Below are 16074 nucleotides of genomic sequence, written 5' to 3' on the forward strand. Positions count from 1 at the left end.
CAGTGTCCCCTAAGTCATCCTCATGTGCACCATCTTGATAATCTCTAGTCGGGGCTGCAAGCACTACTGACCAGCCAGAGTCGAGTGGGTCCTCTACATAAAAGACTTGCTTCACTTGGGCAGCCAAAGCAAATACGTCTCTCTTGTGACCTATCCTATTCAAGTTTACCAAAAGGAACCCTAATTCATCTGTTTTTATTCCCTTGTTGTTCTCTACCCATTCACACTTAAACAAAGGCACTTGAAAACCGTTATAATCAAGCTCCCAAATCTCTTGGATAACCCCATAGAAAGCCATATCAGCGTAAACTGGATCTTTATCCTTCGCGCTCACCACCTGCATTGTATTTGCCACCAAGCTCACCCCACTGTTTTGGACAGAACGTACCATGTCACGTGCCTTTGCGTGATAATAGCACCCCCTATCTCATAACCCTCGTATTTAAGCACACTCATAGGTGGCCCTTGAGCTAGTCGCCTCACTGAGGGTGTTATGTCATTTGATTCACTGTTTATCTCATCTGCCACCTATATTAATTATTAATGGTTAATTAACACTTTTAAAATATATTAATTATTACCAAACGTTTACAAAGGGTAAGTGCATTGAAAGGGTAATTAAAAGTATAATACCTTGTCACGTAACCAATAGATAAACGTGCGGTTATGCTCATCTAGCATCCACTTTTCACTCTTCTTTTTACTCTTATAAAAGTCACTCAAGTAAGCCTTATGTAATCTGCAAATAGATTTCATAAAATTTAACAAATTGTAACTTACTATAAGTGTTAGTAACTTAGTTATTCTATAAGTGTTAGTGGTGGATAAAATGTAACTTACTCAGCATAAGGGTCGACCTCATCAGCATTCTCCAATACACAACGGTGTGCCTGCTCCCAGTCTTCACGATGGACTGATTGTACCTTAGCACCTGAGATAGGTCTGCTAAGGGTTGGTTGACCCATTCGCGAAGGCGGGATTCCAACTGATTTTGCATCAGACAAATATTCGGAGCAAAACTCCACAGCTTCCTCACCTATATAATTCTCAGCGATGCTGCCCTCCGGACGGTTACGATTCCTTACAAAACCCTTTAGCACTTTCATGCCTCTTTCAAATGGATACATCCATCTATAATAGACCGGTCCACACAATCGAACCTCTCTAATAAGGTGCACAGTTAAGTGAACCATTATATCGAAGAATGAAGGTGGAAAGATCTTCTCCAACAAACACAATGTGGTTACAAGTTCTGATTGGATTTTATCCAACTTTGACACATCAATCACTTTATTACATAGGGAATTAAAGAAGAAACATAACCTAGTAATCGCGTATCTCACATGCTTGGGCAGCACCGAACGTATGGCTACTGGTAACAATTGTTGCATCAAGACGTGGCAATCATGTTACTTAAGACCAAATAGTTTCAACTCTTGCATGGATACTAGATTTCTTATATTCGAGCTGTAACCTTCTGGGACCTTTATACCCATCAAAGATCTGCACAATGCCTGTTTCTCACCCCTAGACAATGTATATGGAGCAGCAGGTAGAAAGGTTCTTTTCGGCCCAACTTCGGGTGCCAAGTCAAGTCGTACCCCTATTTCCATAAGATCTAGACGGGCAACAATCCCATCTTTTGTCTTCCCTGGAATGTTTAGTAAGGTTCCAATAACACTCTCGCACACGTTCTTTTCGATGTGCATAACATCTAGAGAATGCCGAATGTGAAGAGACTTCCAATATTCAAGGTCAAAGAATATGGACCTTTTCTTCCAACATGGAACATGAGTTTCACCACCTAGGCTGCTCTTTACATGTTGCTTTCCGAAGATACAATTGATACCCGACACTTTAGCTAAGACCTCCTCTCCACTTAGAGGTTTAGGAGCAGAACCAAATTCCTGCTTATTATTAAACGCTGTCATTTGATTCCGATATGGATGGTGGCGTGGTAAGAACCTTCTGTGGCCTTGAAAACTGATTTTCCTACCATGTTTCAGCCTAACACTATCCGTGTTTTCACCGCAGATGGGACACGCTTTATACCCTTTAACGGTGCACCCCGACAAATTACCATAAGGGGGAAAGTCATTGATTGTCCACAAGAGTATACCCTTCAAGGTAAATGTGTTTTTTCTAAACCCATCGTACACCCCATCAATTCCATTCCATAATGCTTTTAGATCATCAATCAATGGTTGCAAATAGACATCTATGTCATTTCCTGGCTGCTTAGGACCGGAAATCAAAAGAGTTAACATCATAAACTTCCTCTTCATGCAAAGCCATGGAGGAAGGTTATACGTCACTAAGATGACGGGCCAGTAACTATATCGGCTACTTAAGGAACTGTGTGGGTTGATCCCATCTGCCGAAAGAGCCAACCTTAGATTTCTAGGCTCACTTCCAAAATCTGGCCACTTATGGTCAACCAACTTCCAAGCCGGAGAATCAGCTGGATGACGTAGCATGCCATCGTTGACTCTATGATCGGCATGCCAAGTAAGATCCTTTGATGTCTCACCACATTTAAACATTCGTTTAAACCTTGGAATAGGTGGAAAGTACCACAAGACTTTTGCCGGAACCCCTTCTTGCTCAACCCCTTGCTTGTTTAATTTTCACCTAGATAGGTCACACTTGAGGCACTTACTTTCATCTTCGTACTCATTTCTATACAAAATACAATCGTTTAGGCATGCATGAATCTTATCATACTCCATTCCTAAAGCAGACAATGTCTTCTTTGCCTCATACATAGACAAGGTTAGCACATGACCTTTTGGCAGCATATCACCAATAGCAACCAGCAGTTCAGAAAAGCTAATATCAGACCACCCATGTTTTGCCTTCATATTGAATAGTCTAACCAATGCAGATAGCTTGTTGTACTTCACACAATTATCATATAAGGGTCTCAATCCTTCATCAACATAATGACTAAACTCGTATGGATTATCATGGAAATTATCAAAGGCACTTTCGCACATGTTTACTGTTTCGGACCCACAGACACTAGGTTCTCTTTCGTTTTCTGTATTTCTACTTGTACAACCAGCAACTTCACCATGCCATATCCATTTTGCATACCTTGTGTCAAAACCATTAAAGTATAGATGCTCCATAATCATTCTAACGGTATGCCTTTTCAAGTTTACACATTTCAAGCAAGGACAATGGATGTACTTCGGATTGGTAGCATTCTGTAATCCAATTCTCAAAAAACTCTCAACTCCCTCATCATACTCCACAGACCTTCTATCAGCATGCATCCATGTTTTATCCATACTCTTACACAAAATAACACCATTTCAATACGAACCCAATTAAACATATGCAAAAGGAAGCATATTAACTGATAATATATAACTAATATTAATGTCAATTTTAATTAGCAGAAACTCATCTAAAGAACACATATACCTTTACCTAGAACTCATCAAATATTCAATTATATTGACACCATATGACCTAGTTGAAGCCTGGCAATGTATTGGGTTTAAACCTATATATCTTTACCTAGAACTCTACCCTTAATTGCAAAACCCACATAATATATTAGACCTCAAACCCAAAATCAAACGAATTAACCACATACCCAAATTCATAACACAGTCGACCCAAGTTCCATATTTCAATTAAATACAAACAATTCCAGCACCCAAATTCAAACAGACCCAAGTTCAAACAATCTACAAAACACCCAAATACAAACAAATCCAAATTCCAAAAACACCCAAATAACAAAACACCCAAATAGCAATGCATACATGTTCAAACAACTTGCAGATATTAGAACCCTTAATCCGGAATCTAAAATTCAAATTAAAAAGAAAAAATAACAAAAAAATCTCATCAAATACCTGAAATCGCGAAGGCTGGGTGGGGGTATCGGGAAGGGTTCTCTGGGTCGATCTCGATCTCGCGACGTTGTCCAGAATCTTCTCTCCTCTCTCTTTCTCACTTCCCGACTTCCCGACTTCTCAGACTTCTCTCTGTCTCTCTGTCTCTCTGTCGCCTTCGCTCTCTGCAAGCCTTCGCGCGCGTTCAACCCATCGATCTCGATCTGCAAGCGTTCGCTCTCAACGTCTTAAGGCTGGGTGGATTGGAAAACCAGCTAGCTAGCTTAACCTTCGAGCTCAATACATATATCTTCGTTAGAGATTGATGAAGAAGATGATGAGTTAGGGTGTGGGTTTGAGCCTGGTTCAGTTTGGATGTGAGTGACTGAGTGTGGGTGTGTGAGTCTAAGTGTATAAACGCGGGCTGCAAAATTTTTTTTAAGTCACGAACAGTACCCCTATTTTCCCATTCTAAAATTTAAGCATCATTTATTTGTATAGATATCACTTTTAAATCAGGGTTAATAAATTTGTCCAACATAATATATCACATTCAAAATCCTGATGATATATAAACTAGTTTAAATATCATTTTTTGAAAAAAAAACTTTTAAACGATATTAAAAACCATATTATATCGAATACCCTTAAAACTGATATTAATCTAGTGATATGTATGAGCTTTTTTGTAGTAGTGCTGGTAGTCATGGTTGTCAAGTCCAAAGTGGTGGTTCAAGTCAGGAGCATGAAATTTGGTTATGGCATCGCCGTTTGGGACATGTCTCTTTTAGTTATTTGAAGAAATTGTTTCCTTCATTATTTACGGATTTATCAAACAATGATTTCTTTTGTGAAACTTGTGTGATGGCCAAAAGCCACCGTACCTCTTATCCGCTGCGTTATAATAAAGTTGCTCTCCCATTTGAGTTAATTCACTCTGACATATGGATCCTACTAAGGTTGCTTCTCATGGTAACATATGGTACATAACTTTTATTGATGATTGTACCCGAATGACTTGGGTATACCTCCTGAAGAACAAAAGTGATGTCAATAAAGCCTTCAGGGATTTTCATGCCATGGTCTTCACTCAATTCCAGATCAAGATTAAAACATTGCGCTCTGATAATGGCACTAAGTTTGTCAACAATAGCATGTCTCAATTTTTTCATGAACAAAGCATGATACATCAGACCTCATGCCCATATACCCCACAACAAAATGGGGTTGCTGAACGGAAGAATTGCCAACTCCTTGAAATGGCACGGGCTCTTATGCTTGAAAAGAATGTTCCACACTATTTGTGGGGCGATGCCGTGCTAGCTGCAGCTTATTCGATCAACCGGATTCTTAACCGGTCCCTCAAATTTGAAACACTACTTCAAGTTTTTTCTCAACATATAAATGTGTCGTCTGTATCCAAACTACCACCAAAAGTGTTTGGATGTGTTGCCTATACTCATATCGATCTTACTCACAGAAGTAAATTGGATGTCTGCGCTACCAAGTGTGTGTTTTTGGGGTACTCACCTACTTAAAAAGGCTACAAGTGCTTTCACCCACCTATCCAAAAGACCATTGTGACTCTTGATGTTCAGTTTCGGGAGGATGATGCATATTTCCATTCACACTCTCCCGATTCTCTACTTTAGGAGGAGAGGGGGAGTGAAGTGCCGAATCGCGAAGTGGTTGAAAACTTGGACTAAGTGGTTGATTTTTTGGAAGATTCGCACTTTGCATCATCCGAGCGCCTTTTTGGCAGTACCGAATCTACACCCAATGCATCTGAACCCCATACATCTCATATAGTTGATGAAGACACTACTAAAGCACCATCTCATGTCGTCGTTGATGAAGTAACTAACCCTTCTGCCTTTCCAATGCATCAATCGACACTCGAAAACGAGGTACTACTTAACTCTGATAATGAACATGTTGATTATGACCCAAATGATTATGTTGAGAATGTTGAGAATGATGAATCTGTGTCTAAATACCAATTACCACCTGATCGAAACTACTCGAGGCAAACCCAAAACCAAATACTCACCTGACATACATGCAAAATCGAAATATCTCATTAGTAACCATGTGTCTACCTATAGATTTTCTGAGTCTCATGATGCATTTGTTCGTCATCTATCCTTTATATCTATTCCAAATAAAGTGCAGGATGCTCTAGCAGATGAAAAGTGAACGGAAGCCATGAACAAAGAGATGACTGCCCTAAAACAGAATGAAACTTGGGATATTGTAGCACTACCCAAGGGAAAGAAACCTGTTGGTTGCAAATGGATCTTTACCATTAAATACAAGTCAGACGATTCTATTGAAAGGTACAAGGCATTGATTATCAACTATTTGTGGCTAAAGGGTACATCCAGACATACGGCATTGATTATCAAGAAACTTTCACCCCAATCGCGAATTTGAATACAGTTAGGGTACTACTATTACTTGCAGCAAACTATGATTGGCCTCTATTGCAATTTGATGTCAAGAATACCTTTCTCCATGGTGAACTCAAGGAGGAAGTATATATGGATTTTCCCCCTGGCATGATGACTATTTCAAACTAGGGGAACTGAAGAAGTCCTTGTATAGGTTGAAACAGTCACCCCGAGCCTGGTTCGGGAGATTCACACTTGCCATGAAGAAATTTAGGTACAAACAGAGCAATTATGATCATGCTTTGTTCATCAAGAACAAGAGAGAAAAAATAACAGTCTTGATCATATACGTCGATGATATGATAGTGACTGGAGATGATAGTGAAGAAATTTGTCTACGGAAGAAATATCTATCTTCTGAATTCGAGATTAAAGACTTGGGTGATCTGAAATATTTCCTTGGAATTGAGGTTGCCAGATCCAAACATGGCATCTCTTTATCTCAAAGGAAATATACTTTAGACCTACTTGCCGAGGTTGGCATGTTGGACTGCAAGCCATGTGATACACCCATAGAGATGAACCACAAGTTGGGTATCTTTCCTGACCAAGTCCTAACAGACAAGGAGAAATACTAATAGTTGGTGGGAAAATTGATATACCTATCACACATGAGACCAGACATTGTGTATGCAGTTGGAGTGGTTAGCTAGTTCACTTATAATCCCAGCAATGTTCATATCGATGCAGTTACCCGAATTCTGAGATACTTGAAGACTTCTCCAGGTATTGGTGTTATGTTTTGTAAGAATAATTCTGATGAGGTTATGGGGTATACAAATGCAGACTAGGCCAGATCAATTACTGATCGGCGATCCACGTCAGGATACTTTACATTTGTAGGGGTAATCTTGTTACGTGGCGTAGCAAGAAACAAAAAGTCGTCGCCCGATCTAGTGCAGAATCGGAATACAGGGGTATGGCACATGGAATTCAGGAATTATTGTGGTTGCGTAGTCTCTTGCGTGACTTAGGTCGTAAACCCAGGAAAGCTATGCAACTCATTTGTGACAATAAAGCCGCTATAGACATTGCGCATAACCCGGTACAACATGACCGTACCAAACATGTTGAGATAGACCGACACTTCATCAAGGAAAAGTTGGAGAATGGTATCATTGAACTTCCTTTTGTGAAGACCAAAGATCAGCTTGCAGATGTTCTTACCAAAGTCGTCTCCAGCAGAATTTTCTATGACTTTATTGACAAGTTGGGCATGCGAGATATCTATGCATCAATTTGAAGGGAGAGTGTTTAATATAGTCATAAATATTGATTAGATACATGTATGTATTTATGGGAATGTTGTAACAGCTCAAACTTGTATAATTATGAGTAATTCGGAGTAATTAGGTGTATTTATGGGAATGTTATAACAGCTGTATAATTAGGAGTAGTTAGGTGTAATTATGATTCCTTACGAAACCTACTTGTAATCACATTATATAAAGCCTCATAGAGAAAGAATAATAGATGAAAAAAATAATTACCAAAACACCTATACTGTTTATCAGTATGTGTGGCAGTGGAGGTTTGGATTCAATAAATGACAAAGGGTGATAGCGAATAGATATATGTTGAACAACTCAAAGTGCAATAGTTTAATTTAAATTTTATATATATATATATATATATATATATACTTTGATTGACAACAACTATTTTGATTATATATATCACCGTTTTAATGTTGTTGCTTTCAAAAGAAGGTGATCAAGAAAAATTTAAAGTTTGATTTCTTATATATATATATATATATATATTTAAGCATGGCTTTTTGTTTGGACGAATTGGCCAAAACACTTCTAATTCTTTTTTATAACATATGTATACTACTAGTACTACTACTAAGTGTACTATACATATCATATGTATATAGAAGCATATATATACCAATAACTTGAAAATAGTTTTATTCATTTGTTCTAAAATTCATCAACTAAAGTTCAATTCTATACATCCAATATGTATTGCTCAAAATTATTAATCTCAACTCTAACTGTATTATATTTTTCCATTTTTCTGTACACGAGTTTTGAAGTTCTTGTTGTAGAGCATTCATGTTTTAGTGAGTTAGAATTTCCATCCCATGGGAATTATGAGCTTAGCTTGAATGCATTACTCCAAGAATTAGCAACTCATTTTAAAAGCTATTATAAAAGTGGCGTGAAGGGTATACATATAGGAATGAATGATGAATTTGTATATGGATTAAGACAATGTTGGAAGAAAATTTCCCACAGAGTTTGCATAAATTGTGTGCATGCAGCAATCGAAGAGCTTCGCAAGCGCTGCCCTCATAGTAAAGGAGCTATAATTTGGTACAATCACTGCCTTATAAAATACTCAAATGTAATGTTTTTTAATATAAGTGACAGCATTAATGGGGTTTATGTGAAGAATAACCTAATATTCGTTAATGATGCTCCCTATTTTGATAACAAATTAAGTTCGTTTGTTCTTAACCAATATATGTACTAGAACACTTGATAACCCTGACTTGTTTGCTTATGGGAAGCTAGACCTTGGACTATTAAACAATCATGATTTAGTACTTTATAGTGCGGCCCAATGTACTGGGGACCTTTCTCAGACATCGTGTAAGAAGTGCCTTGATGTAGCAATGAGTGAAGTTCTAGAAGACATTCATGGAAGGAGAGGTGGGCGTGCTTATTATGGTAGTTGTTATCTCAGATTTGAACTTTACCCCTTTCATTTGTGGTAGGAAATAGACCATATATATGTTATATGTTTTTTTTTAAAAAAAAAAAAAAAAAAAAAAAAAACTGGTTTATTTTATAATGTTTAATATTTGAATTTCCTGAACAACTTAGGTTTTTTTGTTGTTAAGGCCGGGTGTAGTTGGATTTTAGCATTTTAGGTTTTCTCTATATAAAGTGTTGTATTGTCATCTTCTATTAACGAAATGAGAATATAAGTTTATTATCAAGTTTTATTTTTATTTTGTTAACATGGTATCATAACCATTCTTCGGCCACCACCGACTACCTCGAGAAGACGATGAATCTAGATATGATTTTTTCCATTCTTTGATTTAATTATTTGATTCAAAGATTCAATTTCAGTTGATGTTCTTGTTCTAAATCTAGTTCCATATGCAAATCCAATTCATGTTCCATATCCAGCTTAGTTTCAGTTTCAACAGTAGTTAATTTTCATTTAGTTTTTTACGATTTAGTTTTCTTTAAGGCAAAATTCCGTTAGAAACATGAATTTTAAAGGGGGAGTTAGAGATAATTGTTTTATTATGTTTAATATTTAAATTTTTAAGTCAACTTAGACTTTGTATTGGTAAGGGTATGTTTTGATTTTAGCATCTTAGGGTTCTCTATATAAAATGTTGTATTATCTTGATTAATGGAATGATAATATAAGTGTTATGGAAATTAGGGTTTCACGAGTGTACTTTCTGATGAATGACACATGTAGGGTCTCTTTGCTCTTCCTCGTACCTTGCTTCAATCCTTTTACAGCTGTCTTTTGTAAATCACCTTTACAGCTGGCTCCCCTTATTCTGACACCAAAAATCCCCAACCAAGGTTTAGCGAACATCTGAGCCGAGATTTCCCTGTTACTCTTTTTGGCCAATCTAAGGGCCCTTTTGGCACTGCTTTTAAAATTGACAAAAGCTCTTTTAAATTAGTAATAGCGCTTTTGGTTGCGTTTGGCAAAAATAAATAAAAGTGATTTTGGATTATAAAAGCACTTTTAAGTGGTTTTTTGAGGAGCACATGTTAGGTGCTTTCTCAAGAAGCACTTCCAAGTGCTTTTGCATGAAGCACTTGAAATTTTTATAAAAATTTGTATGTGCTTATGAGCAGAAGCGCTTCTAGCAAAAACTCTACTGATTATAAACGCTTTTAAGAAGCAGTGCTAAACGGGTACTAGGTTTGTTTGGTTGAAGGTGTGTTTCCTCAACCAGTTGACTCTGGCCCCTAACTCCTATTAGGTGGCTTGATGGTTCTTCGTGCTTACGTGGCACTCTTTGATCACTAAAAATTCGCCACATATCATATTAAAATATTCGGTACCATCACTAGTCTAGTAATCTACGAGCTTGTTTGGCAGTGTTTTTATAAGGCTTAAAAACACTTTTAAATAATCAAAATCATTTTTATTTACGTTTGGCAAAAAAAATTAAAAGTGCTTTTGGGTTATAAAAACACTTGGAAGTGCTTCCTGGTAAAGCACCTGGTTCACCTAACAAGTGCTTTCTTAGAAAGCGCTTTCAAGTATATGTATAAAAAGCACTTGAATTTTTTCAAAAAAAATTTATGTAATTATAAAAAAAATGCTTTTAGTGAAAACACTTTCTACAAAACACTTTCAAACAAACACTAAAGTCTGTAGAAATCTCCCCAAGTGCCAGAAAGGTTAGATGGATCAGATACACGTGGCTATGAGTCCATCTCAACGCAAAAGTGATGCCAATCAAATTTAAAAGGTTTTTTTTTTTTTTTTTCATATTTAGTACCTAAACTTTGACTATTGTCTTAATGTGGTACCTAAACTTTTATTTGTCTCAATTGAGTACCTAAACTTTTATTTTGTGTCTAATAGATACCCATGTGAATTTCTGTTAAAATTGTTAACAGAAGTTAGGGACAATATGGTCACTTCAAAAAATTTATATTTTAATTATAATTTTTTGTTTTTTTTGTTTGTTGTGTTTGTTGTGTTTTTTTTTTTTTTTAACATATAAAGAAAATAATTAAAATATACTTTGACTATATTGCCCTTAATTTTTGTTGACAATTTTAACATAAATTCATTTTGGTACCTATTCGACACAAAATAAAAGTTTAGGTACTCAATTGGGACAAATAAAAGTTTAGATACCACATTAAAACAAGGATCAAAGTTTACGTACTAAATATGAAATAAACCCAATTTAAAAATAAGAAAATTGCTACTTTATTAATATCTTTTAGGCGCTCTACTCCATGAATAAAAGGAAAGAGTCAAAGAGATGATTTGGGCCACTCTTCAATGAACGTGATATTGCCTTTCTTGGAAAGCCAAGCTGTCAAACCTCCACGGCTTCAACCCAACTCTCCAAGTCTTCATCACTCCAAGAAAGTTTCAGAAGAACCGGAAAACTCCTCTTCAATTTCAAGTATATTCCAATTCCAGTAACTCATTTGAACCCATCACCACCATTTTTATTTTTTATTATCAATACTATTCTTGACAAATCGTTAATTACATTTAATAGGGAAACAAATATATCACTATTTTCTTTTTTATAGTGGAATATGTCTCAAAACATTAAACCAACTTGAATAAACAAAAGGAGGACTATGAAAAAAATAAAATAATGAAAAAGCTACTTACACAATTGCTTATCATGCCATAGTCAAATAGTATTTGTAGTTCAACCAACTCAATCCCGTATGGTACAATGGTGATTTTATTATTTTTTTTAGAATGATCTACTTTATCTAATTAGCATCAGATAATAGTACATTAGATAATTAAGTTGGCTACAATGAATCTAAACTTGTAAATCAAAAACCAAAAGCGCATACCTTGCTAAAAATGCACTGCATGACTATCGTCACCATATACATGAATACATAATTAGAATTAAAAGAAGCAAATACAATTAATAATATTAAATTATCATTTACATATTAATTTTCAATCACTATAGGTCTGCAGATGCCCTAATCAACGCAATTTTGTCAATTATATATCAAATATATATTTTTTAAATTAATCAACAATTGTTATCCACAAAATTTGAACTTATTAAGCTCTTGTCCAATATATAGGAGACTGCCACCACTAAATTTAATGGTCATTGAAAAAATTTCTTTATATTTGATAAATAATCATTTAAAAGATATACAAATATAAAGTATAACTAAGAATTAAACAACTTACCAACAAGTTACTCTAGTGGTATTCCTCTCTCAAATGTTCAAAGAGGTCCCAAGTATGAATCCTCCTCCCAAAATCAAATTCAACTAAGAAACTTGCTAAATAATATTTTTTTTAATAAAAAAAGTGTATTCCATATTTTAAATCTTGGGGTAAGAATTTTGAAATCAACATTTAATTGAGCACATTAATTGCCAAAATGTCACTTTTAGTCCCTATAACTTCAGTCATTAATTTTCTTCCTATAGTTTTAATTTTCAATTTTAGTCTTATACTTCCATGACTATCACAATCACGTCAAAGACGTTAAATTCGTTTCTTTTGAAGACAGAAATTTAATGTAGCACACAAATGTTTGAATTTTACACTAAGCCGGAATTTTGTCTTTTTGTTAATTGCACTAGTATGAAATTACATGACTAAAAGTTACAAAAACTTAAACCTACCAAGACTAAAAATACAATTTGGCCTCTTATCTATGCACAATGCTTGGGTCAGACCTCCATATACACCCCACCCCATAACAATATTTGTTCGGCAGTACAAGCTCAGAATCGGAACCGTTTATTTTTTAAATCACCTATTAAAAATTATTTATGTACAAAATCAACTTATTCAAAAATTATTTCTGTACAAAATCAACTTATTCAAAAATTATTTGGTTATATAACTATTTTCTAATAAATGTAATAAATAAACAGTTTATATTTAAAAAATAGTTTCTTGACCAAAGCGTCTATTTATTCTGTTTATTCGATAAAAATTATATAACTAAACGATTTTCGATTAAGTTAATTTTTTATAAAAATAATATTTAGTAAATAATCTCAAAATTAAACGGTTCTAATCTTGAGTCTATACTGATGAACAAGTATTTTTAGAAAATGAAGTGTATATGGAGGTCAACCTTGGAGTGACCCAAAGTATTGTCAATTCTATTCACATGCTTTGAATCCATGTATGCTACACATGCACAGATTATAATGTAGATTTTTGGAAACTTCCAAACCAAACATTACCTAAACCATATTCATTTCATATGATAATAATAATAATGACAATAACATTATTCCCTAATTAGTAATATATTTAATTACACTTTACTTTTTTCTTTAAAAAAAAAAAAGTAGGTATGGATTGAGCCAATCCGAATTCAGAAACAGATCCGCCATCTTTTTTTTTTTTTTTTTACAAAAAAAAAAGCTTCTTGCTAGAAGACATACAAATCTGAAATCCCATCTGATATTAAATGAGAAAAATTAAGTAAAACAAAAAGTAAATAGTCTTTGGGAGCTGAGTGGGCACATTCGGGTGCGGAAGCTCAGCATCGTGGTCATGTAATCCAACAGCTCAGAACCCACCATCAAAAGCATCAGCTGGACATTGATATCGAACGACATCATCACCAGATATTAAGGACCGTTGATCTGGCCAGAAGAAAAGGACTGTAGGATGATTCTTCTCTCATAACGAAAAGCATGTGCGAACTAGAGGATCATTAATCAAACGTCGGAACGACGCCGTACTGAAAGTCAACACTAAATATCGAAACGTCAGAGCCATAGATTCGATCGACTCCCTCGGTTTCGGTACGTTTGGCGAACCGGCCTTTGATTCTCGGCCGAGTTTCGGCGTAGGCTTTCCGCGAAGCGTACCGGATGGTCTTCTGAAACTTCCGGTTCTTCCTCTTCTCTCTGTACCTCAAAACCCTGGCCTCCCGGTCGAGCCCACAGAGCTGAGTCGCTTGGCTCGAAGCGGCGGTCGCCGCCAAGACCGGCACGCCGGGATCCGAAACGTTGTGGCTTGCGCTTCGGGTGAACGGATACGATATCTCGGACATGGAGCTTCCGTCGGGAACAACTCCAACATCCAAGGACGACGACGAAACCTGAAAATAAGAATAATTAAATTGCAACAAAATTCAGTACAAAAGAAGCAGAATGCCCGGGAAAATGTAATATTTTCTCGCGAAACAAACAGAACATAGAGAATAGGAGGTATTTACGCTTTGGCTGAGGGACTGAGTTGGATAGCTGAAGGAGGAAGAGAGTTTGCTTCGGCAAAAGTCGATGTCGAAGCAAGTTTCAGTTGAGGCTTGGTTGCAATTGATCAGTGAATTCGGAGGTTGTACTGGTACTGCTAGTGGTTTGGTTTGAACCGGAACCACGCTATCCGAACCCGAAATGTTATGGTGGATCGGGTTCGGGTAATCGAACTCCAGCAGCGAATCCATTTCGGAGAAGAACACGTCACCGGACTTGATTTCCGGAGCATTCATATCCATGAACTTGGGATTGTTAATAAAATTCGGGTTGGGAATAAGAAACGACATGTCGTCGGGTTCCTTCGGCAAAACAACGTCGGTGGGAACGAGGAAGTTGAGCGCGGAGGAGACGTTGGTTGTTGACTTGGCGATGGAGTCGCTGGCAGAGTCGAGGAAGGGCGTGACGGGGACGCGCTCGTGGCGGCTGGCGAGGGGGTTTGCTGAGTGGATGTCAGAGTCGCACGTGACGCAGAGGGCGGCGGCGTCGGCCTTGCACGTGACGGCGGCTGGGGCCTGCTCGCAGACCTCACACATCCACACGCGCGCGTGGCGCGACGAGAGCTTGTTGGCGCAGTGGATCTTGGCGTCGCACATGAGGCAGAGGTAGGCCGAGTCGGCTCGGCAGAACACGACCGCGGGGGACGCCTTGCACGAGTCGCATGGCTTCGGCGCCGGGCACGCCACGTTGGCCCAACGACCGCCCTGAATTCCCATGTGAGGCAAACGACGTCGCAGCAACTACAAGAGGAGTGTGTGTGTCTCTATGTTTATCTGCTTGAGACTCTTAAGCGCTGTGTGTCTCGCTGTAGACAAATGCTGATGGTGTTGGGTTTGATATCTAGCTATCTAGTGGGGGAGGGGATGGAAATCTGGGTATCAGCCAATCAGAGTACGACACGTGGGTGATTCTTGGCCATTTAAAATTTATAAAAACAAATTTGGGATTTACCCTTTATTTATTTTTCTTATATGGAAAATGCAATAATGTTTGGGTGTACCGTGTACAAGTAGTTGTCATGTGTCTGTGCCGACCTGGGAGGGATGCGGGGCCCAGCTGCCATGAAACTCTCCATCCACTGTTCTGTTGCTTGCTGCAGCTGGAAATTAATCAAATTATCCAAAACGTATCAGTGAGACTTTACTAATTTACCTTTCGTTCTTTATTAGATTGAATTAAATCGATAAACACCATTTACGATATACATACCAAAAATCAGATTTTAGAAAAGATACAAAGACTGAATTTTCTCCTTTTGGTCAGATTTATGATATTATTTGTTTCCTTATACATTCTTTTGAGAGTAAGTTTAATTTTTTATATTTCACATCAAGCTCATAGTGTAGCGCATCGTTTAATTTGTTTAACTACATCATGTTTAGATGAATGCCTCTAGAATTAGAAGTTTCTTGACTTTCTTCGGGACACTCTTTATAAGGACATATGTAATTCTATATTTAGTTGAATGAAGTTTATTTCCTTAAAAAATAAAAATATTAAAGATGGAGAATAAAAGAAATATGACGTACATCCAACATAACGGGAAAAAGCTTTATAATAAACTACCTAGTCAAGAACCAAGCCCAAGTCTCATGCACACAATGATCCGACCCATGCACCAAGCTCTTGTCGTACTAGTTGAGCAAACCTTTCCGTGCAAGACAAGCTAGCCTACACCATCATCATCTAGTTCTAAAGAATTCTTGTGATTACTTATCTTGTCATTAATGTAATTATCTTGTAAATCTTAGTGATGTAAATCCTTGTAAATCTAAGTCTATAAATGGAATGCAAATCATAGACCTCAGTATCTCTAAGGAATTACTCTCC

At 36.9% G+C, this 16074-nt stretch overlaps 1 protein-coding gene and 1 pseudogene across 1 annotated transcript; both read right to left on the minus strand.

The window, feature by feature from the left end:
- Window positions 1-360: 360 nt before the first annotated feature.
- Window positions 361-2543, minus strand: LOC147293461 (uncharacterized; annotated as a pseudogene).
- A 10674-nt stretch (window positions 2544-13217) lies between these two features.
- Window positions 13218-15058, minus strand: COL5 (CONSTANS-like 5). Its single transcript, XM_086232477.1, has 2 exons — window positions 14208-15058; window positions 13218-14090 (listed from the first exon to the last, which is right to left on the minus strand). Exons 1-2 carry the CDS (start codon window positions 14958-14960, stop codon window positions 13701-13703), a joined length of 1143 nt encoding a protein of 380 aa, XP_086088603.1. The 5' UTR covers window positions 14961-15058; the 3' UTR covers window positions 13218-13700.
- Window positions 15059-16074: the final 1016 nt, after the last annotated feature.

The sequence above is a fragment of the Dryas octopetala genome, chromosome 2 (assembly GCF_963921425.1).
Source record: "Dryas octopetala chromosome 2, drDryOcto1.1, whole genome shotgun sequence".
Taxonomy (NCBI): domain Eukaryota; kingdom Viridiplantae; phylum Streptophyta; class Magnoliopsida; order Rosales; family Rosaceae; genus Dryas; species Dryas octopetala.